General features: G+C 38.3%; 1 protein-coding gene across 1 annotated transcript in view; it reads left to right on the top strand.

Moving 5' to 3' along the window:
* The window catches only part of FIP1L1 (factor interacting with PAPOLA and CPSF1), a 127480-nt gene that overhangs the window by 83622 nt on the left and 17852 nt on the right, over window positions 1-26006 (top strand). Inside the window, 2 exon segments of the mRNA XM_006868064.1 lie at window positions 14770-14824; window positions 19568-19623. Of these exon segments, the coding sequence (XP_006868126.1) occupies window positions 14770-14824; window positions 19568-19623 (111 nt within the window).

Here is a 26006-nt window from a genome sequence, read left to right as displayed (position 1 = left end):
TGGTTGGTAGTTGTATGCCATGGAATTGTTTCTGACTCAACAACCCTGTACAGGGTTTCCGAGGCTGTAAATCTTTACGGGAACAGAAAGCCACCACACTACCAGAGCTCCTTTATTAATACTAGCAGGGCAAAAGTAGATTTATATGAAGAGTAGATTGTGAGTTTCAATGTACAGCAAAGATAGATCCTAAATTACTGTTTTGACTATTGAAGTAGCTTTTTTAAATGAGAAAATAATGTGGTTTATTGTGGCCAAACTGTGATAGTAGTTGAAAGTAAATACTGGCTAATCGAGGTCTTTTACCATTTTAAAAAAGTTTGGTTTCTTTTATATTCTTTTCAGGACTATGTTAATGGTTTTATGCTTTTACTAAGCAATAATAAAAATCACATCTAATAGTTAAGCTGGATGTTTACTATGTGCAAGGCACTATTATGAATGCATTCCATGTATTTACTCATTTGAATCTTAAACATCATCTGAAGTAGATAATATTACTCTTAGTTTACAGATGAAGAAACTGGGTTTTAAAAACTTGAAACAATAGCTAGAAAGTAGCAGAAGCAAGATTCTAATCTAGGCACGCTAGACTCCAAAACCCATTTCCTCATTTATTTCACTGGAGTGGATCATTATCTCTATCAAGAAATGGATGCTATTAGATAGTGGGTTGTTTTTCCAGTAACATGTCTTAAAACCATTTTGTCTTCTCATTATTTCCCTACTATTGCATATATATTTGTGAAAAGGAGTTGTAAAGTACAGTTGAGGTATTAATTGTTCATAAGCTTTATGTTAAAAGAATTGTGTTTAACAAAATGAACCGCCTTTGAAATAATTTTTGCTTATTGGAAGAAAAATTATAAAATTGGAAGGATGTTATAGGTTAGATAATTTTGTTTGTGTTTAAATAAATACACTTAATTGTGAAGGAGCTTTATTTTTTAACTGTTCATACTAGCTATATTGGGTTGTGTGATAGGCCTTTAGGCTTTTAAAGGTTACCTTAATTTACTTTAGGGATACTTTTAAAAACTTCATTAAAAAAAAAAAATTGTTATTGAAGGAGAGACAGTAAGTTCCATTTAATTTATCCCTTGTGACATTAACTCATATAAGATTTTAAATTTTGGAATGTAGTAGTTTCATTCTTAAAGACTATTGTTAGGCACATCCGTGTCTTGTTTGGCAGATGTTAAGTTCCGTTGAATCGGTTCCGACCCATAGTGACCCTGTGTAGGGTTTCCGAGGAGCAGCTGGGTGAGCTTGAATCGCCGACCTTGCAGTTCAAACTAACTTTGCAGTCCAGTGCATTAACCCACAGCACCACACCAGGTCTCCTTGCTTGTCAGATAGTACTACTAATTTTATGAACTTAACAATCTTGTTCAGTCTTCATATATTTTGTTGTTGTTGTTGCTAAGTGCCATCGAGTTGGGATCCGACTCATAGCGACCCTGTACAAGGTTTCCAGGGAGCACTTAGTGAGTTGGAACTGCCAGCCTTGACAGCCTAAACCGATATTGCAGTTTACCACATTAACTGGCAGCGCCACAGCAGAAGTCCTTTAGCATAGCAGCTGTTAAATTTTGTGGTCATGGGACTCCTTTATACTTGTAAAAATTATTGTGAACTCCAAAGAGCTTTTATGCACACATACACACATAAAGAAATTAGTTATTAATTTAAAAAAAGATAATCATAATATACTCCTTGTATTTTACCAGAATAAGCAAACTTATATTCAGAAAAGCACCCTTGTTTTACAAATTTTTTTACTACATGGCTTCATAGAAAAACAGTTGGATTTTCATATTTGAGTCTGCAGTAAATATTATCATATGTTGTTTAGCTTCTGGAGAAATAGATTGCACCTTTGTTAGAAAATAAGATTTCAAGACAATTAGCATATAATTTTTTTGTGTTTTCTTAGCATATGATGTTTTTTATAAAACTGATCACCTTGTGATGGTGGTGGTAGTGTGCCATGCAGTTGCTTCTGACTCATAGCAACCCTGCACAGGGTCTTCAAGGCTGCAGATCTTTATGGGAGCAGAAAGCCTCATCTTTCTCCCATGGAAGCGCTAGTAGTTTTGAACTGCTGATCTTGAGATTTGCAGCTTGATTCGTAACCACTATGCTACCAGAGTGCCTTTTTGACCGTATGTTGTTGTTAAGTGCTGTTGAGTAGATTCTGACCCTTAGCGACCCTGTATAGGGTTTCCAAGGAGCAGCTGGTGAGCTCGAACAACCAACCTTGCAGTTCAGACGGCTTTGCAGTCTAACGCATTAGCCCACAGCACCACACCAGACACTTTTGACCTTATGTTGTTGTTAAGTGCCTTATAGCGGACCCAAAACGTGTCACAGGGAACTCCTGAGATTCCTGGATCACGCTTTGAGAATTGCTGCTTTGGCAGAAGTCAGGTTGGATCAATATCAGCACCCTTGAGGAAGTACAATTTTGTTCATTTAATTCAGAAGCTATTTATGAAAACGTGTTTTACTAATTACATTCATTAGCCGTTCAGGCTCTCCGTGGGGAAAAAGACCTGTTGGTCTGCTCCCATAAGTAACTCCCATAAGTTTGTGGTTGTTAAGGGATCTTGACTGGGCTCTGACCCATAACGATTTTGTATAGGGTTTATAAGCAGCGCCTGGTGGATTTGAACTGCTACCCTCGCAGTTAGCAGTCCAGTGCTTATCCTGTAGCATCACACGAGGATGGGGCAGTTCTTCCCTATCCTTGAGGTCACTGTGAGTTAGAATAGGCCTAAGAGCACACAAGTAGCTACTTGTATAATTCCATCAAGGTTTTTCTCTTTGTGTTTTTTTTTTTTGAAGTTTTATTGTGAATTATGTGATAGTTTACATGGGAGAACATTAGCTTTACATTCATCCTATAGTATTTGGTTTCATTGCAATGATTACAGTCCCCTCCATGCATCATCAAACAGCCAAAGGGTACACCTCGCAAGCCTGTCCCCCAGCTGCCAGCACACAGCCCCTCTCCCTCCCTGAGTCCAGAGTCCCCAGATGCTCCATCTGTCCACATAATCATCTCTGCTGTCACTGCTTCTTTGGGTAGGGTCCCACACTCCTCTCTTCTCCCTTGATGGTCTCAGGGACCTCTGCTTCCAGACGGTAAAATCAAGCACTCCCCTCCTTTTGTAACAAAACGTCTACCTTTACTTTTTCAACCTCACAGTGAGTCCTGATAGCAGTTATTCACTATCGTACCACAAGAGTCTTACCTCATCTCCTTTCATCAGCCCCGTCCAGGCAGATTGGAAACCACTTAGTAGAGATTCTACCTTCCCCTGCACCCACTGGAACTAGGCTCCCTCTAGAAAGCTTGTAAGCTAGTAACACCTTTCCTTTGTAGCAAGAGTTTTTCTCTTAGCCAGCAAGTTTATCACAGGTTTTTTGGTTTTCAGTTGCTCAAGTAAATGTTAAAAAAACAATCCATTAGGGCTTTGATTTTGACTGAAGCTATCTCATAGTATAATTGTGTGGCTGCCAAACCTATCATAAAGTTTACTTCAGAAAACAGAATATGCCTTTCTTCTTGGGCTCATTGCTATTTATCTCTTATTACCTGACGTTGTTCATTAGAAAACATTCCAGAAATCCAGGGTCAAGTCCCTTTGAAAAGTAATTCCTTGAAGTTCTTTAAAATTTTATATACTTTCTCTGTTGTGTTGCATTTTTCTATATTTAACAAATCAATAAAAACAGACTGGTCTTAATTTTTTGGCACAATTGCTATGCAAATGTAATAGATTAAAACCTGTTGTTGTTAAGTGCCTTGGAGTTGATTGTGACCCATAGCGACCCTCTCAAGGTGCAGCTGGTGAGCTGGAACTACCGACTTTGCAGAATAAACGACTTGGTAGTCTGACGCATTAGCCCACATCCGTTGTTAATTTTATACTGTCCTTTTATCTCATGGATGTCCCTCGGTGTAATATTTAATATGCCATATAGTTAAGTGCCGTTGACTCGGTTCTGACTCATAGCCACCCTGTGTAAGGGTTTCTGAGGTGAGTTTGAGACACTTACCTTGCAGTTAAAACCAACCTTGTGGTCCAGTGCTTATCCTACCATATCACCCCAGGACTCCATTAATATGCCATAGAAGCTGCTGCTATAGAGTCTAATTATGGATTAATATCTGCCTTTTGTTGTCACTATTGTTCCAGTCATTTTATGATTATATATGAACTGATAGAGATCAAATTCTTTACAAGTTTTTTGTAATTCTGAGAGAATTGTCCTCATATATTTAAGGTATAAATTTTGTGTTCTTATTTTAAAAATAGAGAATTCAGAAATATTAAAAAGAATAACATAGTTTTTCCATTTTATAGTTAATAAAAAAATGATCTTTTTCAACTTGTTAGGTTGAGCCCTGACTCCTTTTAAGTACATTTTTCTGTAAAATTATATCCATCTTACTTTGTAGTGCTAACGAGTCGGCCAACTATAGCAACCCTGTATAGTCTTTTCTGAGAGGTAAATCTTTGCAGGAGGAAAAGACTTCATCTTTCTCCTGTGGAGTGACCGGTGGGCTCGAATTGCTGACCTTGTAGTATGCAATCCAGTTCTTACAGTATGGAGCCACTATATTCCCTCCATCTTACTTTATACCTTGTTAAAGTCCAGGAGGCCAGACCCTGGTAGTACAATGGTTAAGTACTTCACTGTTAACTATAACAATGGTGATTCAAACGCAAGTACTAATTTCCAGGAGAAAGATGTGGTAGTCTGCTTTGAAAAAAAAAAAGTTTCGCAACCTTGGAAACCCTAGGGGAAATTCGACTCTGTCCTATAAGTTACTAGGGCTCAGAACTACTTGCTGGCATTGTATTTTTTAAAATTTTAAATGAAGGTAGAAAAATTAATCCTTTTACTGTAAGTAGTAAGCATGAGCTTTACAGTATTCTATGTTGATTTTTCTAAGTGGTAGATGGCAAATCGTGTATTTGGGTGTGTATGTATGTTTGTATGTTTATAATTAAAAATATATCTATGCTTAGAAAGCATTTCTGGGGAAGGTGCCATTTGAGGATGTTTACAGATCTTGCCTATGTGTAAAACATATCTGAGCTTTATGGTTTTGAATTAGAAATCTCTGAGAAAAGTGAACAGGCTTAACTGTTCCTACCATAAATATTAAGTGCTGTTCAGTTGGTTCTGACTCATAGTGACCCTGTACAGGATTTCCAAGGAGGGTTTGAACTGTTGACCTTGTGGTTGGCAGTTCATTACTTGTCATATAGCATCCCACCAGGACTGCTGATAAAATTTACCAGTTACTACTGAGAAAATTTGGAAGCATACATAATTCAGTAATCTTTGCAAGGTTTTTTTTTTTCCTTCTTCTTCCTTTGGTTGTGTTGGTGTTACGGCATGCAATCGGTTCTGACTCATAGCGACCCTGCATAGGATTTTTTGAGGCAGTAAATCTTTATGAGAGCAGAAAGCCTCATCTTTCTTCCACGGAACAGCTAGTAGTTTTGAACTGCTAATCTTGAGGTTAACAGCCTGACTTGCAACCACTATGCTGCCAGAGCTGCTTTTTTTGTTTTTAAGTTTGAATTAAATACAGAGAAGATAGGCGCTTATGTCTTATGTTAGTTGTTTATTTACTCCATAACAAATTAGTGCAGACTATAATGGCTTTAAACAAAATCCGTGTATTAGCTAATGGTTTTTGTGAGTGTGGAAATGGGCACTACTTAACTGAGTCCTTCTCCTTGAAGACTTCACAGATCTCATAGTCATTGCAAAGACATGGCTGAGGAAGGATTCACTCCCAGGATCACTTAAGTGTTGTTTAGATGTCAACCTGGGCTGTTGGACTGAGAAGGCCCCGTTTCATTTCCTCTCTGGCTAGGCAACTCTCCGACATGGCAACTTACTTCATCAGGAAGGCAGTAGAGAACGCGCAGGCAAGGTGGCACTCACAGTCTTTTGTAACCTAATCAGAGAAGTGGCATTCTATCATTTTTTGCTGTGTTTGGTTTCTACAAACAAGCCACTAGGCCCAGCCCATACTACAGTGGGGTGGTGGTGGGTTTTAGCTGTCGAGTTGATTCTGACTCATATCCAACCCACGTACAACAGAATGAAATGCTGCCAAGTCCTGTTTTATCCTCACATTTACTGTTAATGCTTGAGCCCATTGCTGCTCCTACTGTACCAGTCCATTTCCTTGGGTATCTTCCTCTTTTTCGCTGATCCTCCACTTTACCAAACATGATGTCCTTCTACAAGGACTGGTCCCTTATATATGTCCAAAGTGTGAGAGATGAAGTCTGTCTAGCCATTCTGGCTTACAAGGAGCACTCTGGCTGTATTTCTTCCAACACAGATTTGTTTGTTCTTCTGGCATTCCATGGTACTGTTAATATTCTTCTCCAGCACCATAATGCAAATGCATCAGTTCTTTTATGGTATCCCTTACTGTATTCCTGTCCAGCTTTCACATGTATATGAGGTTTTTTGTAGTACCATGGCTTGGGTTGGAGTCCTAAAATTGACATCTGTACTCTTGAACACTTTAAATAGGTCTTGTGCAGCAGATTTGCCTAATGCAATGTGTAGTTTGGTTGCTTGACTGCTTCTTCCATGAGTGTTGATAGTGGATCCACACAAAATGATGTCTTTGACAACTTCAGTATTTTCTCTGTTTATCACGATGGTAATTATTTGTCCATTGATAAGGATTTTTGTTTCTTTTTATGTTGAGATACAATTCATACTGATGGTTGTAGTCTTCATCAGTTAGCATTCCAAGTCCTCTTTGCTTCCAACAAGCAAGGTTGTTATTATCTGCCTATCAATGACACATTCTTCTTAATATAATCCAGCTTCTTGGACAATTTTTCAGCATACAGATTAAGTATGGTGAAAGAATACAATCCTGGCACATACCTTTCCTGATTTTAAGTGATGCATTGTCCCCTTTTTCTGTTTGAACAGCTGCTTTTTGGTCTGTGTTCAGTTTCACAATGTTTCCATAGGTCGCCATTATCCACATAATCAATAAAGCACCGGTTAACATTTTTCTGTTCATTCTCTGCTCTCTGCCTAGATCCTTCTTACCTTAGCAATAATATCCCTTGTTCTAAGTCCTTGTCTAAATCCTACTGGAACCTCTGACAGTTCCCTGTTGGTGTACTTTTACAGCCATTTTTAAATTACCTTTACGTAATTTTACTTACATGTGATAATGATATTGTCGAATAATTTCCACATTCCTTTGGGTCAGCTCTCTTTGTAATGGGCACAAGTATGGATCTCTTCTAATCAGTTAGCTAGGTAGCTGCCTTCCAAATTTTTTGGCATAGATGAGTGAGTGCCTTCAGTGCTGCAACAGTTTATTGAAAAAATACCTCAATTTATGATCCATCAATTCTTTGTTCTTCATCAGTGCCCTCAGTGTACTTGGGACTTTTTTTCTTTAGTATCATTGGCTCTTGAAATGGTTAAACATTGATCATTTATTTTTGGTACCATGACTCTGGGTATTACTTCCATTTCCTGTTGATGCTTTCTCCATCATTCACTATTTTGCCCATAGAATTCTTCAGTGTTGTAAATCAAGGCTTGAGTATTTTTTTTTTTTTTTTCAGTTCCTTCAGCTTGAGAAATGCAGAATGTGTTCTTCCTTTATGGTTTTCTAACTCCAAGTCTTTACATATTTCATTATAACATTTAGCTTTGTCTTCTCCAGCTGCCCGTTGAAATTTTCTGTTCAGCTCTTTTACTTTCATTTGCTTTAGCATCACTACACTGGAGGGCAAGTTTTAAAGTCTTTTCTTCTAACATCTGTTTGGTCTTTTCCTTCTTTCTTGTCTTAGACCTTTTGTTTTACTCCTTTATGGTGTTCTTAATGTTATCCCACAACTCATTTGGTCATCTGTTTTTAGTGTGTAATGCATCAAATCTTTCTTAAGATGCTTTGTAAAATTAGGGGGGATATGTTCAAATTCATATCTTGGCTATCATGGACTTGTTTTAAATTTATTCACCTTCATCCTGAATTTGGCATATGAGCAATTGGTGGTCTGGTCTATATTCTGCTGTCCCTGGCCTTCTCTTGGCTGATGATACAGAGCTTATCCACTGTCTCTGCCCATAGCTGTATGTAGTTAATTTGATTTCCATATTTTCCAGCTAGTGAGGTCCATGTATATGGCTGTCTTTGTTGTTGTTTAAAAAAGGTATTAGAAATGAACAACGCATTGGTCTTGCAAAATTCTACCATGTGATCTCTAGCTTTGTATCTATCACCAAGGCCACATTTTCCAACCACTGATCCTCTTTGTTTCCAACCTGGTATAGTCCAATCACCAGTAATTATCTTGATTGCATTTTTGAGCAATTTCAGACTGAAGAAGTTGGTAGAATTCTGGCTTTAGTTGTTAGTGCATAAATTTGAATGTTGTTGTTGTTAAAGTGCCGTCAAGTCGATTCCGACCCATAGCGACCCTGTATAGAGTTTCCAAGGAGCAGCTAGTTTGAACCAATGACCTTGCAATTTAAATGACTTTGCAGTCTGATGCATTAACCCACAGCGCCACACCAGGACTCCGTAAATTTGAATACTAGTGGTATTAACTGATTCCTGTAGGTGTATGAATATTACCCTTTCATAGACAGCATTGTACTTTAAGATAGACCTTAAAATGTTCATTTTGATGATGAATGGGATGCCATTCCTGTTCAACTGATCTTTCCAACCATACTAATCTATATGATTTTCAGATTCAGAATGGCCATTACCAGTCCATTTCAGCTCATTAATGCCTAGAAATTGATCTCTGTGCTTTCCAATCCATTTTTGACAGTTTTCAATTGTGCATTCCATGTTCCGATTATTAATTGATGTTTGCATGTTTCTCCTCATGTTTGGTTGTGTACTATCAGTCCGTGAAGGTCCCGAAAGCTGTACTCTATTCATATCTTCACAGTCAACTCTACTGAGAGGAGACAGTTCTTCTCCCGTCACATCTTCCAGCTTTTGGGGCTCATCTTTTGTCACTATATTTGACAGTATTTTGACCTTATTCGTTATGTTTTTATCTTCTGTCACTACATCTGGTACGGTTGCACTCTTCCACTGCTATTTATAAGGCTTTCAGGAGCTAAACATGCAGAAGTAGTCTGCCTCTCCTTCTTGTTCTTAGTTTCGAAGCGCTGCTGAAACCTGTCCACCATGCTGGTTTTTTAAATACTGGTGGTACATCTTCTAGCATTACAACACACAGGCCACCACAGTACAGAAAACTGACAGACGAGGGGTGGTGGTGCAGTGGGGGAGGTATATGAATTCCAGCCACAGGAATACTAGGTGACAGGGATCATTAGGAGACTTGTCAGTAGCTGCCTGCCACATAATTTTCTTTATCTTTGTTTTATAAAATGATGAAATACTTTGAGAATGAGATGATCTTTACTCACGATTAATTTTGCGTGTATGTGTGTGTGTGTGAGTGCGCGCACTAGAACCCAGCAGGACTGATACTTTGATATTTTCTTGCTTGAGTTCCTTTTTGTCTCTCAAATAGGATTTCAGGTGCCTCCCTCAACACTTTACATTTAAAGAGTATACATTTCTATGAGCATGCCAGGTAGATTAGGTTGTTATACATAAAGCATTTCTATTTAACTCTTAACTGTCAGATGTTGATCCTTGCTTTTTAAAAATCTGGGTTAAGTTTATTGCATCTGTATTGAGTTACTCAGTAGTCCAATTAGAAGGAAAATTTAGAATCTTGTCTAGTAGTTTTCTAAGAATGTCTCCAGGCCAACAACACATCACCGTATCCTGCAAATTATCAGGTCTGGCCTTGACCTACTGAGTCAGAAATACTAAGAGTGGGGTCCAGAAATCTGTGCATATTAAATTCTAGGTGATTTCTGATAGCCACTATAAAGTTTCAAATCCACTGATTTATTCAGTCCCATTGGAATTTCAGTATAACTTTTTAGGAAACTTTTTGGCTAGTCTTCTTTTATTTCTGTAATGAAAGACTTTCTAGAAAATAAAACTTTTTTTCCTCCCTTCTTGTTTTCTAGATAGTAGATACAGAAAGAAGCAAAATACTTGCTTTATGTTTCAAGTCTTAGGTTGGGCAGTTAGTTAGTTAGGGTGTGTTCATTAGAAGACTAGGATTTTGGGTGAATTTTCTCTTCCTTACACCATTTCTCTTTTGTTAGCAAAAATGAAATATTAAGTAGTGATTTTTAAATGAGCATAATGTTGGCCTTACACTGTATCATAAAATTTTGTTTTTTCAGTTGCCGATTCAGAATTCATTTGATCATTGTCAAAGAATTGATTCTGTATCATATCATCACGTTCATACATTTACTAATAAGGAAGTACATTAATGTCGTAGATGAAATAGAGGTCTCACAAGAAGGACCCTTTCTACTTCTCATGCCAGCTTTCTGATGTGTAGATGTCAATTGGAGAAACATCTGTAAAGCATAATTTTCTTTGATTGGTCTTAATAATTTCCTTTTTGCTTTGTGTATGTGTATTTTTCCCTAATTCCTAATCTGTGCTGTGATACTACCGTGTTTTCATGTGCCGTTGAGTCAGTTCCGACTCATAGCACCCTTCACAGGGTTTCTGAAAGCAGCTGGTGGGTTTCAACTGCTGACCTTGCAGTTAGCAATCCAGTGCTTAGCCTATAGTGCCACACCAGGACTCTGAGAATGCTACCATGTTGTTGTTGTTAAGTGCAATTACAACTCATAGCTAACCTGTACAGGGTTTCTGAGGAGCAACTGGTGGGTTTGAAACACTGATCTTGCAGTTCAAACAGACCTTGTGATTAACCTACAATGCCACACCAGTATACTGTTACTACAATAGTAAGATTAAAATGAAAGGCATGTGGTTTTTAACCAGCTTCATCACATGTTTAGTAATTTGGACATAATGTCTTTTGTTTTGTGGAAGCTTTTCCAAGTTTTTGAAGTCTAAATTTTGAGGGGGCCAGCTAGACATTTCTCAATTATTTTGCATGTGTTCACATTTTGGTAAGCTGTAGTCAAGCATTTGTTAAAGTGATGAATGCTGTTCATGTAAAGTTATTAGGAGTATAGAATAGATTAGTACAAGGGAGCTTCTAAAAGTGTGTGGAAAGACTGAATTAAAAGCTAATGGAAGTTTTCCATAAACTTGTGAAGGCCCCCATGTAGGAGGTTGATTTTGGTGTGGTGCTTTATTTTTATGCCTTGTGTAAAATCAGTTAAATCTGAAAACTAGATCACATAGTGAAAAGCAATAGTATGCTAAAAAAAATCATTCCTGTTCTAAAGAAAATCAGTTAGTAGTTGATGCTAAGAATATTCTCTGCCGTGCTTCATTTTCTCATTTAGTTTGGTGTCTGTGGGACTCTGCTGCTTGGATTGTTTGCTGAATTCTTGAGCATAGTGGTTTAGGAAGCAGATAATCTGGGTGGATGAGAATTATCCATTAATTGTAGGTAGATGAGTTTAGTAGATGAGTATGTTGTTGTTGTGAAGTGCCATCGAGTTGGTTCCGACCCATAGCGACCCTATATAGGGTTTCCGAGGAGCAGCTGGTGAGCTTGAACTGCTGCCTTGCAGTTCAAACGGCTTTGCAGTCTGGCGCCTTAACCCACAGCGCCATACCAGGACTCCAGTAGATGGGTATGGAAACCTAATATTTTTTGAAATGTGATGGCTGCTTTTCATATATTTTTCAGTCATGTTGATTTTCTAAGTTTAGAATATGCTTTCATTGCATCGGTGGTTATGTCAGGTACTTTACTCTCCATTTTAAGGCCACTTGTTGCCTTAAGATCTTTTTATATTAAACTCTAACAAAATATGTATGCTAAAAATGAAATAAATTATTAACAGATGTTTCCATTTACAAATTTTTTGAGAGTATTCTTTTTTACGTTTTTTTTTCTATGCATTTAGTTAATGAGATTATTTTTTTTCCTATTTTGGACTAAATTTGATTCATTTTCTAAGGATTTAGTAAACCATTCTGACTGTTGAAGTTATTTATGGTATAAAACTTTTCATGAAAAAGTTTTAATTTTTTTTTTTTTTTCTGTTCATCTCTTACATTGCTGAATTTAATTTTTGTGTTTAAAGTCTGTAATATGTGCAAATAATGAGTGAGAATCACTCAGTTTACTTAATTTACTGACACTTACAAATGGGCCCTAGAGGTATATGAATTGGCTCTACCCCTTTTTGTACTCCTCAAATCCAGGGCAACATTAACTTTTCCTCACTTCTGCTGGCCACAGGAAAACTAGCCAAATTAACTTTGATGCCCCACAGTGTACTGAGTTTTACCAAAGTGAATGAGAGCCATTATCTTTAGCTGTCTTGTTCAATATGTAGTATTTATCAGTTTACCTACTGAAATGTTAAAATATAAGTGTTTATTTTTAGGAATAGAAATATCCGTCGTTGGTTATCAAATTCAGTGTTAATATAATGGGTTTTTATATTTGTGTGTGCACAAGAGTGCTTTTTAAAAGTTGCCTGTAATTGCATCTGTGATTATAGTTAGTGGGGAAACTGTACGTTATAAGGTTGTTAGTTTTATCAGGGAGGTCAGATGTTATATTGGAATTGTTGGCCCCCTGCAAGAAAACAGAATGATTCTCTCGAGAGAATAGGCCAATGGTTGTATTTCAAAGTTTGTTTGGTGATGGCATAAATACATAACAGGTTATGAAATCCAATTACTATATTAAATTTCATCACTTGTTTTTTAGGTATTCCAATAACTGTACCACCTCCAGGTAAAACTTTTTTCATGTTTTCTCCATCATTGTTAATAAACATGAAATTTCAAGTTTCTAGTTACAGGAGGGACAGTGTTGATGTAGTTAGAATGTGGAGTAGGCTATTGGGGTTTCAAGGTCCTATTTTCAGCTCTGCCTTTGCTTCAGTCCAGTTTTGATTATGATGTTTAGTTTTCTTATACCTGTCTTACCCATTTCTATAGAACTAGAGATTCTGAGAAAATTCTCAACCATATTAATTTATGAAGAAAACAGTATAGGATATAAATGATCTTTTATAATCATTGTATACTATATGATAAATGACTTCTAGAGAAGAGAAAATTGATTTTGACCTTATCATGATTCCTGATTTTGACCCTGCTGTCCTAACTCAATACCATGAGAAAATACGTTCTCAACTATGACAATTTTAGATGGGTTCAAAACTGGTTAGATGGTTGTTCTTAAAATCGTTATTAAATTGTTCAATGTTGTAAGGGTTTTATCAATGGCTGTGTAGTCCTGGCGCAGTGTATACACTCAGTGACATTTCTTTTTACATTTTTGTCAGTGTATTTTAATAATGAGATAGCAAATGTGCTTACTGAGTGCAGTTTTAAAAGCCAAAGAATATAAAGAGAATGAAAAGTAACAGTGCCTAGAAGCAGTGAAGTTGAGATAACATAAGGTACTGTACACATTTAGATGTGAGACAGAGAGTCACTGCTTTGTGTATGAATGTGGCTGAAAGAGACTTATCTTAAAAGTCTTAAGTCTTAAGGGGGTCAGTGGTGTGTGTTTTTAGACTAAAAACAGTGTGATTGTGAGCCTGTGTAAAATAGGATTGTGTGCTCTAGGACTAATGTGGTAATTACCTTGCACTTGGAAGGTGTTTAAAAGAGGAGTTATGTGTAGATATGGAAAAAGTGAAGGTGAACATGGTGGACTAGAAACCATTTGAAGCAGGATCCCAAAGTAGATTTAAATGGACCTGGAAGCAGAATTGAGAGTCCTGGGGTTCACTTTTTACATGTAATGAATGCTAAGAAGGAAGTTTATGGGAAGGGTTTTCAAAGTCTATTAAGGTTAGTAAGAGTATGATCATGGCAGGATATGAATTGTAGTGTGATAAATTTAAGTTATATATCATGGCATTTTCTAATAGAATTGCTAAGACTTGGAAGGTATTAGTATCATAAGTTTATGGAATCTCTATCTCTAGAGGTCTTGAAGTCTATCGTTGGGATACTTCACTGCCTATCTGAATTTTAAAGCATAGAGTAGATTAACTGTTAAGGTCCCTTTTAGCCCCGTTACTTCCTGTATTTCACTTAGGTATTGGGAGTTACTGAGAATGCAGACCTCATTATATAAAGGTGCAAATTATTTTCTTTCTAAACCGATCCAAAAACTACCCTATGTGCCTTTCTTTTGTAAAATTCTTTGGGGTTGTGCCATTTAAAACATTTTGTGATGGATGTTCTTAGCCTTAAGCATTTCTATATTTATTGGTAAGGGTTCATTTATAAGTTACACATTTTAAATAAAGTTTTCTGCATCTAAAACTCTTAAAATATTTTTAAAAGTGGTAAATGCTATTTTATTTGATTTTCAAGTATAACAAATCTGGTGGCAACACTACTACTGTTTTATATATGGAAAAGGTAAGGCATTGAGATTAACTTCTTCATATATATAAAATGGGCTGTGTGTGGTGCTGAAAATAAGACCAGGTGTCATGACTCCCAGTTTGTGCTCTGTGTATTAGATCAGACTGTTCATGTAATGTTTTATAACTCTAAAAATATGTTTATAAGTATCCTTTTTTTTTTTTTCTTGTTCATTATAACATAGAGAAGCATATTGTTTCCCCAGAGAAATTTAGTGATAATGCAGAAACCTTATTTATGTTTTCATTGAATGTCAACTCTAGTAACAGTTTTATCTTCTGATTGACTTGTTTCAGGTTTCCCTCCTCCACCAGGTGCTCCACCTCCATCTCTTATACCAACAATAGAAAGGTAAATCAGTGTGGGTATTTTGGATTTTTCATCATTGATAGGTTCTGACAAAAGAATCATACCTATCTTCATAATTTCAAAGATTTAATTTTGTAGATATATGGATATGTGTATGTATGTGTGTATATATATATATTGTGGTGGTAAATGTCCTTGAGTCGATTCTGACTTTAGTGACATTGTATAAGGCTTTCAAGGTGGGTTTGAACCACTGACCTTGTGGTTAGCAGCCCAGTACTTTTTTGTACGGCACCACACCACCACCAGGACTCTAGCCTTTTATTTCATAACTTAGAGCTATGTTAGTTGTTTTTATATAGGAATGTTGAACATATGGCCTAATACCAAAAAAGGACTGTTGTTGTTAAGTGCCGTTGAGTCCCGATTCCGACCCATAATGACCCTGTATAGGGTTTCCAAGGAGCAGCTGGTGAGCTTAAATGACCTTGCAGTTCAAATGGCTTTGCAGTTTGACGCATTAACACACAGCGCCACACGGGGACTTCAAAAAAAAAGGACTAGTAAAGTTAAATGATAGTGGTTTGAAATAGTGCCTTGTTCTAATATATTGCACTGATTAAATAAACCCCTAAAAGGTTCGAATCTACCAGCTGCTCCAGAGGAGAAAGATGAGGCCTTCTGCTCCTGTAAAGATGTACAACCTTGGAAACCTTATACAGGCTCACTGTGTGTTGGGACTGACTCCATAGTTCACAACCACCAACCACCACCATTCGGTTTTGTGGAAAATTTAAATATAGATTAATAGAAATCATTAATAATGCAAATCTATTTGGCGACGTGATTATGAATCAGGCTGCGAATCTTAAGGTAAGCAGTTCAAAGCTACCAGCTGTTCTGTGGGAGAAAGATGAGACTTTCTGCTCCCGTAAGGATTTACAGCCTCTAAACCCTGTACAGGGTTGCTATGAGTCGGAACTGACTCCATGGCACATAACCACCACCATTTGGGAATTTTGTAATTACGCACAATTATTCTTTGCTACCCTGCTGCATTTCAGCTTTCAAAAGAGTGATTGGATCCATTCTATATGGTTATGGTGGATAGTAGTAATGTGCCGTCTAGTTGGTTCCTACATGTAGCAGCTCTGTGTAGGGTTTCCTAGACTGTAAATCTTTAAGGGAGCAGAAAGCTCTCACCTTTCTGCTGTGTAGCAGAATAGCTCGTAGATTCAAACTGCTGACCTTTTGATTAGCAGCTCAGTGCATAGCCACTCTGCTACCAGGGCTCCTTTTCATGGCTGAGTTGCTGTTGTTAAGTGCTGTTGAGTCGGTTCCAATCCATAAGCTACCCTGTATAGGGTTTTAGAGTGGCTGGTGAGCTTGAACCGCTGATCTTACAGTTCAAAATGACTTGACAGTCCAGCACATTAACCCGCAGTACCACACCAGGACTCCCTATAGTTTTTATTATTATTATTAATAACCTGTGCAAGGAGCTCTGGTTAGTGTAGTGGTTATGAGTCGGGTTGCTAATCTCACAGTCAGCAGTTGGAAACTACCAGCAGTTCCACAGGATAAAGATGAGGCTTTCTGCTCCTGTAAAGATTTATAGCCTTGGAAACCCTGTGCAGAGTTACTATGAGTCAAAACCGACCCCACAGCACATAACTACCACCGCAATACCCTGTGGCAGTGGGTTAAAGGTTGGGCTACTAACTGCAAGGTCGACAGTGAAAACCCCTAGCTGCTTAGTGAGAAAAGATGGAGCTGTCTATACCCCAAGATTTATAATCTCAGAAACCCTGTGGATCAGTTCTACTCTGTCTTGTCAGGTTGCTGTGAGTCAGGATTGGCTCAGCAATAGTAGGCTTGGCTTGAGTACTTAGGGTCACTGTATCTTACCAGATAGGTGTTGAAATCACAGAGACCTATTTTGAATTTTGATTTCAGAATTTCCTAGCTTTTGTTGCTAGGTAAGATTCATAACCTTTTTGAGACTCAATTTTCATTTGCCAAAAGAAGTTTATAGAGCTATAAGGATTATAACAGATACTGAATGTAAACCACCAGAACGATTCTTGTCAAATAGAAAGTATTAATGAATAATTGTTACTGTTGTTTTGTGCCATCAACTCAGTTCCGACTCCTAGCTACCCTGTATAGAAGTCCTGATGGTGGTGTTGTAGAGTAAGCAAGGTCAGTGGTCTAAACTCATCAGCTGCTCCTTGGAACCCCTGTACAGGGTCGCTATGAGCAGAAAAGGACCGACACTTAACAACAACACTGTCATTTACTCTACAATGGCAAGTAAGCTTTAGAAGGATAGATACAGCTTTTTAATTTAAATCATGCAGAAAGACAAGAAATGTTAAAATTCAGGATATTGTGAAGTATGTGAGCCTAATGACTTAATTTTATTTCCTTCTGTTAAACATACATTTTCTCCAAAGGTTAAAAAGCTGTGCTGCTTATGTTTCCATGAGTATAGTAGAGCATTGTTGTTAAAGTGCCATCGAGTTGGTTCCAACTCATAGTGACCCTATGTAAGGTTTTCGAGGAGAGGCTGGTGGATGGTTAGCTGTCCAGTGGCTAACCATCTACCAGCTGCTCTGGTTAGCTGGTAGTGGCTGCTTATGGTTAGCAGTCCAGTGCTTACCCTACACCACCACACCAGGCTTCCATAATAGAACATACAAGGAGCAAAAGAAATAAAATAATAAAACGTTTCATTGGTTGACTTTAACAGTGGAGCAGAATTACTGGATCACATTGAAGCACTTAGGGTCCGACTTTGAACAAACCATGCTAACAGATAAATGTGTAAACCGGTCCAGGGTGACTAAGATCACCCACTTCTGACACCATGTTGTTTGTTGTTATGTGCTGTGGAGTTGATTCTGACGCATAGCGACCCTCTAGAGGGCTTTCGAGGCTGTAAATCTTTACGAGAGCAGAAAGCCTCATCTTTTATCTGCGGAACAGCTGATAGTTTCGAATTGCTGACGGTGAGATTAGCAGCCCGATTCGTAACCAGAGCTCCATAATGTTTGTTGTTGTTAAGTGCTGTCGAGTGGATTGCGACCCTGTATAGGGTTTCCAAGGAGCAGCTGTTGAGCTTGAACAGCCGGCTTTGCAGTCTGGTGTCTGGTACATTAACCCACAGCGCCACACCAGGACTCCATATTGTTTGTTGTTGTTGTGTGCCTTGGAGTCGGTTCTGACTCATAGCGACCCTGTATAGGGTTTCCGAGGCTGTAAATCCTTACAGGAGCAGAAAGCCTCATCTTTCTCCCGTGGAACAGCTGGTAGTTTCGAACTGCTGACCTTGCGGTTCACCATATTGTTTAGAGGATTGTAAATCCCACTCTACATGCCAGCTATGTCCTATGGAAAGCTTAGCCTCCCCCAACTGCCCTCATAGCCTTAGTCTTTCTCATCCCCATCCAGCACTCAGGGGTGCGTCAGTGGGGACCATCCTTACTTGGGAGTTCATATAACTCTCTCCACTTTAGATCCAAAAACCTTGTCATCACGTGGATTACAACTCACATTGACCTTTTAAGGTAGTGAGGTAGAACTGCCCCACAGAATTTTCAAGTCTGTAATATGTATGGAGCAGACAACTACCATCTTTCTCCCACTGTAATCTGACTCCTTTACTTCAGACTAGCTGGCCTCAAACCTGAAGCTTCCTGCCAGCCCATCAGGAGTATCAGCCATAAGCCTGGGAGTCCACGTAACTCTTTTTACTCAAGGTCACTCAGCTCCCTGCTCCTTTGAGCTTAATAATTTGCTAATATGACTCAGAGAGCTCATGGGAGATGAGAGACACCATATCTGCTGTAAAAATCAACCAAACCTAATGGTGGTGAGTTGGTTCTGATTTATAGCAAACCTATAGGACAGAGTTGCGCTGCCCTGTAATCTTTACATAAGCAGACTGCCATGTCTTTCTCCCACAGAGAGGCTGATGTGTTCAAACTTACAACTTTTCAGTTAGCAGCCAAGCACTTTTACCACTGTACCATCAAGACCCCTTTACCTGTCATACAAATTGAAATACAAGGGGTGACTTCATGAAATTCATGCACAAAATGAAATTGAGAGATCATACAGGTTTTCCACAAACTTTTTGAAGCCCTCTCATAAATCCAAAAATAGTGCAATGAAGAGACGCCTATGTTGGGGTTTGGTAAGTGTCACATCACAGAGCTTCTGCATCCCAAAAGTCATGCTACGCTCTTCTTAGTCTCTGTGTAATATATTTGAGCTTAAAAAGCGTTAAATGGTTATGTTTAGTATTGACAAATGAACGGACAAACTAAAAGCTTATCATTAAATGCTAGGTAAATATAAGGAACACTGGTAGTGTAGTGGTTACGAATAGGGCTGCGAACCTTAAGGTCAACAGTTTGGAACTACTGTTCCATGGGAGAATGATGAGGCTTTCTGCTCCCATAAAGATTTACAGCCTTGGAAACCCTGTACAGGATTGCTATGATTCGGAACCAACTCCGCGGCACATCATGACAACAAAATTTAAGCCAAGGTGGTGTTTGTTAGATGCCATCAAGTCAGTTCTGACTCACAGCAACACCCTGATAAGGTTTCCAAGGAGCAGCTGGTGTGTTTGAGCTTCTGACCTTGTAGTTCGCGGTCCAGTGCAGATTCTGTAGCACCACACCAGGAGTACAAAGCTAAGGTAGTTATGCCTAACTGTTCTATATTTATAACCAAACTACTAAAATGCAGAAATTGAAATGTATTTTTCTTCCATAGTGGACATTCCTCTGGTTATGATGGTCGTTCTGCACGTGCATTTCCATATGGCAATGGTAAGTGATATTATTAATTGCCCAGATGTAATTCAAATAAAAGTACTGTAATATTTTTAAATGATTAAAACATGCTTCCATGATTTATAATAATAGTTCATGTTACTGTTAAGTGTCATTGAGTTGGTTCCAACTCAGAGCGAACCTGTGTAGGGCTTCCAAGGAATGGTTGATAGGATTGAACCACTGACCTTGTGGTTAGCAGTCCAATTCCCATCCTATACCACCACAGCAATTTAAAGGATAACTAAAGAAATAACAAGGTCTACATGTCTGCCAGAGTCCTGGTGTGGTGTTGTGAGTTAATGCGCTAGACTGCAAAGTAATTATGAACTTGCAAGGTTGGTGGTTCAAGCTCACCATTCGCTTCTTGGAAACGGTCACTATGAGATGGAATCTACGGGACAGCATTTAACAACATGTCTTACAGGTAATTAACAAAATAATTTACATTTTTAAAATCATGTTTATTATTTTTTAAAATTTAAATAATTAATGAGAGGTTACATTGTGGGTATATTTTTGTAGCCTACCTCCTCTTAAAAGGATTTTTTAAACATGAATGAAAAGGCAGAAGGTTATAAGCAATAGCCTTTTGACAAGTGTGGTATATTTCTTCATACTGGTGGTTCTTTAGTGCCTTTGTTAGGGTTTCTGAGGAGCAGCATATGGGTTTGAACCACCAACCTTGCAGTTAGTAAGTCCAATACTTATTCTACAGGACCATACGATAACTCCTAATACTAGTAATTTTATGCAAAAAAAGGAATGTACTACCTCTATAGTATGCCAGGACTGCAAATTGCAAGTATACCAGGAATGCAAACTCTAAGGTCATTTTTGATTGGATCCACATTGAACATTTATGGAAGCAACAGCCAAGAAGTCGAATAACGCAGATCTATTGCCCAGATCTCTTTTGAGTGTTGAAGATCAAAGATATTGGTTTGAAAACTTGCGCCTGACCCAAGCCATGATATTTTCAACAGCCTCATATGCATGTGGAAGTTAGATAGTGAATAAGAAAGACTGTAGAAGAGTTAATGCATTTGAATTACAGTGTTGATGAAGAATATTAAAAGTAGCATGGATTGTTAGAAGAATAAACAAATCTGTTTTGTACAACCAGATTTCTCATTAGAAGCCAGAATGGTGATATTTCATCTCTTACTTTGGACTTGTTATCCGGTACCAGTCCCTGGAGATGGACATCATGCTTGGCAAAGTGAGGGATAGTGAAAAAGAGGAAGACCATAGACATGGATGTACACAGTGACATCAGTAGTGGGCTCACATGTAAGAGCTCTAAGGAGGTTCGAGACTAGGCAGTATTTTACTATGTTGTGTATAGGGTCTCTCTGTCAGGTGGAAATATTTGACAGCACATAATAACAGCATCAGTGTATCAACATTCATGTTTGTTCAGGAGATAATATTGAGAAAAAAATCAAAATTGTTTTAAAGAGCTAGAAAAGTTGACCTTTGGAGAGAACTTTCATGACAACATGTAGTTATTAAAAAGTGTAAGTTTGTTGTACTATGGTGGCTTGTGAGTTGCTGTGATTCTGGAAGCTATGCCACTGATATTTGAAATACCAGCAGGATCACCCATGGTGGACAGGTTTCAGATAAGCTTCCAGATGAAGACAGACTAGGAAGAAGGAGTGATGAAATACTTAAAATATTTAGTCACTGAAAACCTTTATGAATAGCAGAGAAACACTCATATATAGTGCTGGAAAATGAGGCCCTTAGGTTGGAAGGCACTCAAAATGCAACTGGGGAAGCACTGCCTCCTCAAAGTAGAGTTGACCATGATGACGTGAATGGAGTAAAGCCCACGGGGACCTTCATTTGCTGATGGGGCACAACTCAGAACGAGAAATAGCTGTAATTATCCATTAATAATCAGAACATGGAATGTACGATGTATGAATCTAGGAAAATTAGAATTCTCAAAAAATGAAATGGAGTGCATAAACATCGATATCTTAGATATTAGTGAGCTGAAATGGACTGGTATTGGCAATTTTGAATCTGACAACCACAGGGTTTACTATGCTGGGAATGCCAAATTGAAAAGGAATGATGTAGCATTCATTCTCAAAATATCCAGATCAGTCATGAGGAAGAACGCTGTCTGTAATAGAATAATATCCGTGTGCCTACGGAGAAGACCAGTTAATACCACTATTAATTCACATTTACGCACCAACCACTAAAGCCAATGAGGACGAAATAGAAGAATTCTACCAACTTCTTCAATCTGAAATTGATCAAACATGCAGTCAAGATATATTGATCATTACTGGTGATTGGAATGCAAAGGTTGGGAGCAAAGAGGAAGGATCAGTAGTTGAAAAATAAGTCCTTGGAGATAGAAATGATTCTGGAGGATGCATTATAGAATTCTGCAAAAGCAATGATTTGTTCATTTCAAATACCTTCTTTAGCCGACATAAGAAACAACTATACATATGGACCTACCAGATGGAATACACAGAAATCAAATTGACTATACCTGCAGAAAGAGATGATGGAAAAGCTCCATATCATCAGTCAAAACAAGGCCAGGGGCAGATGTGGAACCAAACCATCAATGAATGGCTCATATGCAAATTAAAATTGGTGAAGAAAATGAAAACAAGTCCACGAGAGCCAAAATTTGACCTTGAATATATCTCACCTGAATTTAGAGATATCTGAAGAACAGATTTGATACATTAAACACTAGAGACCGAAGACCAGAAGAGTTGTGGGATGGCATTAAGAACATCATATATGAAGAAAGAAAAAAGTCATTAAGACAAGAAAGAAGGAAAAGGTCAAAATGGATGTCAGAAGAGACACTAAAACTTGCTTTCCAGCGTCGAGATGCTAAAGCAAATGGAAGAAAGGAGGTAGAAGAGCTGAAAAGAAAATTTCAGTGATCAATTCAAGAAGATAAAGTCAAATATTATGACAAAATGCAAAGATGCGGAATCAGAGAACTAAAAGGGAAGAACACGCTCAGCAGTTCTCAAGATGTGGGAACTGAAGAAAAAATTCAAGCCCCAACTTCCGTTACTGAATGATTCTCTGGGCAAATTATTTAATGATGTAGAAAGCATCAAAAGAAGGTGGAAGGAATACACGAGTCCCTGGACCAAAAGAAAAAGATTGATATTCAGTAATTTCAAGAAGGTAGCATATGATCTAAGAGCCAGTGATACTGAAAGAGGGAGTCCAAGGTGTATTGAAGGAATCGGCAAAGAACTAGGCACCAGGAATTGATGGAATAAAAATTAAAATCTTTCAAGAAAATGAGGGAGCACTGGAGGCACTCATCTCTGCCAAGAAATTTGGAAGACAGCTATCTGGCCGACTGATTGGAAGAGATCCTTATTTGTGCCCATTCCAAAGAGAGGTGACCCAATGGAATGCGGAAATCATCGGACAATCTCTTTGATATCTCAAGCGAGTAAAGTTTTACTAAAGATAATAAAGAAACTGCTGCAAGCATGTATTGACAGAGAACTTTCAGAGGTTCAAGCCGCATTCAGAAGAGGCTGTGGAATGAGGGATATCATTGCTGATGTCCGATGGATCTTGGCTGAAAGAGTGTATCAGAAAGATGTTTACCTGTGCTTTATTGACTACACAACTTCGATTGTGTGGATCATGACAAGCTATGGACAACATTGCAAAGTATGAATATTCTGGAACACTTATTTGTGCTCATGAGGAATCTGTACCTTACTGGATCAAGAGGCAGTGTTCAAACAGAACATGGAACAGTGAATGGTTTAAAATTAAGAAAGGTGTGTGACAGGGTTGTATTCTTTCACCATACTTATTCAGCCTGTATGCTGAGCAAATCATCTGAGAAGGTGGGTTAATACTGCTTAGTCCCGAACCTCCTTAGAGCTATTATATATGAGCCCACTATTGATGCCACTGTGTCCATCCATATCTATGGTCTTCCTCTTTTTTACTACCCCTCACTTTACATATGAAGAAAAACATGTCATCAGGATTGGAGGAAGACTCATTAACAACCTGCTGTGGTTCTGTGGGTTAATGCACCAGACTGCAAAGCCGTTTGAACTGCAAGGTTGGCAGTTCAAGCCTACCAGTCACTCCTTGGAAACCTATACAGGGAGCATCACTGTAGGTTGGAACCTGATTTGATGGCACTTAACGACAGCAACATATGCAGATGATACTACATGGCTTGCTGAGAGTTGAAGAGGACTTAAAATATTTACTGATGAAGATCAAAGAGAATAGCCGTCAGTATGGATTGCATCTCGATGTAAAGAAAACAAAAATCCTCACCACTACTGGACCAAGAAACAACATTCTTATCAATGGAGAAAAGATTGAACTTGTCTAGGACTTCATTCTTCTTGGATCAACTATCATCCCTCATGGAAGCTGTAACCAAGAAATCAGATGATGTATTACTCATTAGGCAAATCTGCTGCACAAGACCTTTGAAGAGCAAAGATGTCAGCTTGAGGACTGAGGTGTCCCTTACCCAAGCCATGGTATTTTCAATAACCTCATATGCAGGCGAAAGTTGGACAATGAATAAGGAAGACCGTAGAAGAATTGATGGTTTTTAGTTGTGGTGTTGGAGGAGAATATTGAAAGTGCCATGGGCTGCCAAAAGAACCAACAGATCTGTGTTGGAAGAAGTGCAGCCAGAGTGCTCCTTGAAGGCCAAGATGGCCAAACTTCGTCTCTCATACTTTGGACATATTGTCAGGAGAGAGCTGTCACTGGAAAAGGATTATCATGTTTGGTAAGGTGGAGGGTCAGAGAAAAAGAGGAAGACCCCCAGTGAGTTGGATTGGCAGATTGACAGCATCAGTGGGCTCAAGCATGGTAACAATTGTAAGGTTGGCCCAGGACCTGGCATTGTTTTGTTCTTTTGTGCATTGGGTCGCTATGAGTTGATACCAACTTGATGGCACCTAACAACAAGTTAAAATGTGTATTTCATAGGAAGAAAGAAGTAGTGAAGGAGTGAGATTGATGATCTGTCTTTAAAAATACATCTTCGGTTTCCATTATATATCTTAAGAAACTTGAAATATCTATCTCTTCTAGTTTCCATCCGTGAGATTGCTTCCTATTCTGTTAGTGATGACTACTGGATACTTTTTCAGTATTGTATCCTGTCCATGAGATGAAGGCTTCACTCCTAGATCTGTGATGTGCTCAAAGATTTTTGTCAACCAGTTGCTCAGTCATCATTGCCCGTTGTCTTTCTTGAATCATATGCTGTCAAGCTAACCTTTTTAGTTCTTTTCTTTGCTTCTCACTGATTTGTCTTTACATGTAGATCTTCACTTGTGTGCAGTCTTGACAATTGCATCCATTCCCAGGCCTTTTTAAAAATTAAATCTCTTGCTTATTCACTCATTCACATTAAAGTAGTCTGCATTAAACTTTTTAGGGGTGCAGCAAAGTAGACAAGTTTTCCCTCATCAAATTTACAGGCTAGTGAATCCATAGCCAAATTGAAAGTGAAATATAATTCGTGGGAGCATGGAAGAGGGGCCTCACACTTCAGAGGTATATAGCAGGAGATGATTTGACATCTAAGCTGTGCAAAGACATGGACATGAAGGATAATACAGTATGCTTTATGAACCGCCAGAAGGGCACGATAGCTAGACAACAGAGAATGTGTGAGTGTCATGTGCAGAGATGGTAGAAGAGATAAAGTTAGACATCCTAAAAGACTTTTAACCTTATTCTGAGATCTTTGGGGAGCCATTTGAGAGTTTCATGCTTCAGCAATGAAATTGTTATTTTACATTATTTAAAGTTTCATTCTTGTTACTTAATGTGTGAAAATGGTACATTAGGAGAGTGAATATAGAAGTTGGGATGCTGAAGAGGCCTGCTTTTATTGGAAGAATAGACAGGAAGCCGTTGCACTGATCCACAGGAAGAGATAATGGTGCCCTGTAGTTGTACTAGGTAGTACCATTGGGGATGAAAAAAAATGAATAGATTATAAAGGCATTTGTACTTCAATTTATAAGCCTTAATGAAATAACAAATGTAAGTACCAGTTATCGATTTCTATCTACTGTCTAGTTGTCTGCTTCATCTTCATACTTCCGACTTACTCATTTCATAAGGTAGTCTTTGTGTTGACTTTACTATACAGTGACTTTTATAATAAATAAACACAGTAAGGCAATTCCCACTAAAAGTTACCCTATCCAGGGTTTCTGAGAGTAGTATGGGAGCAGAGAGTCTCAGTTTTCTCTCATGGTGCCGCTGGAAGTTTGAACTGCAGATCTTGAGGTTACTAGTTAGTTCTTATCCCACAGCATCACCCAGGCTACACACACACACACACACACACACACACACACACACAC

Source organism: Chrysochloris asiatica, unplaced genomic scaffold (assembly GCF_000296735.1).
Source record: "Chrysochloris asiatica unplaced genomic scaffold, ChrAsi1.0 scaffold00115, whole genome shotgun sequence".
In the NCBI taxonomy this organism is placed as follows: Eukaryota; Metazoa; Chordata; class Mammalia; order Afrosoricida; family Chrysochloridae; genus Chrysochloris; species Chrysochloris asiatica.
This window is presented reverse-complemented; position numbering and strand designations above follow the sequence as displayed.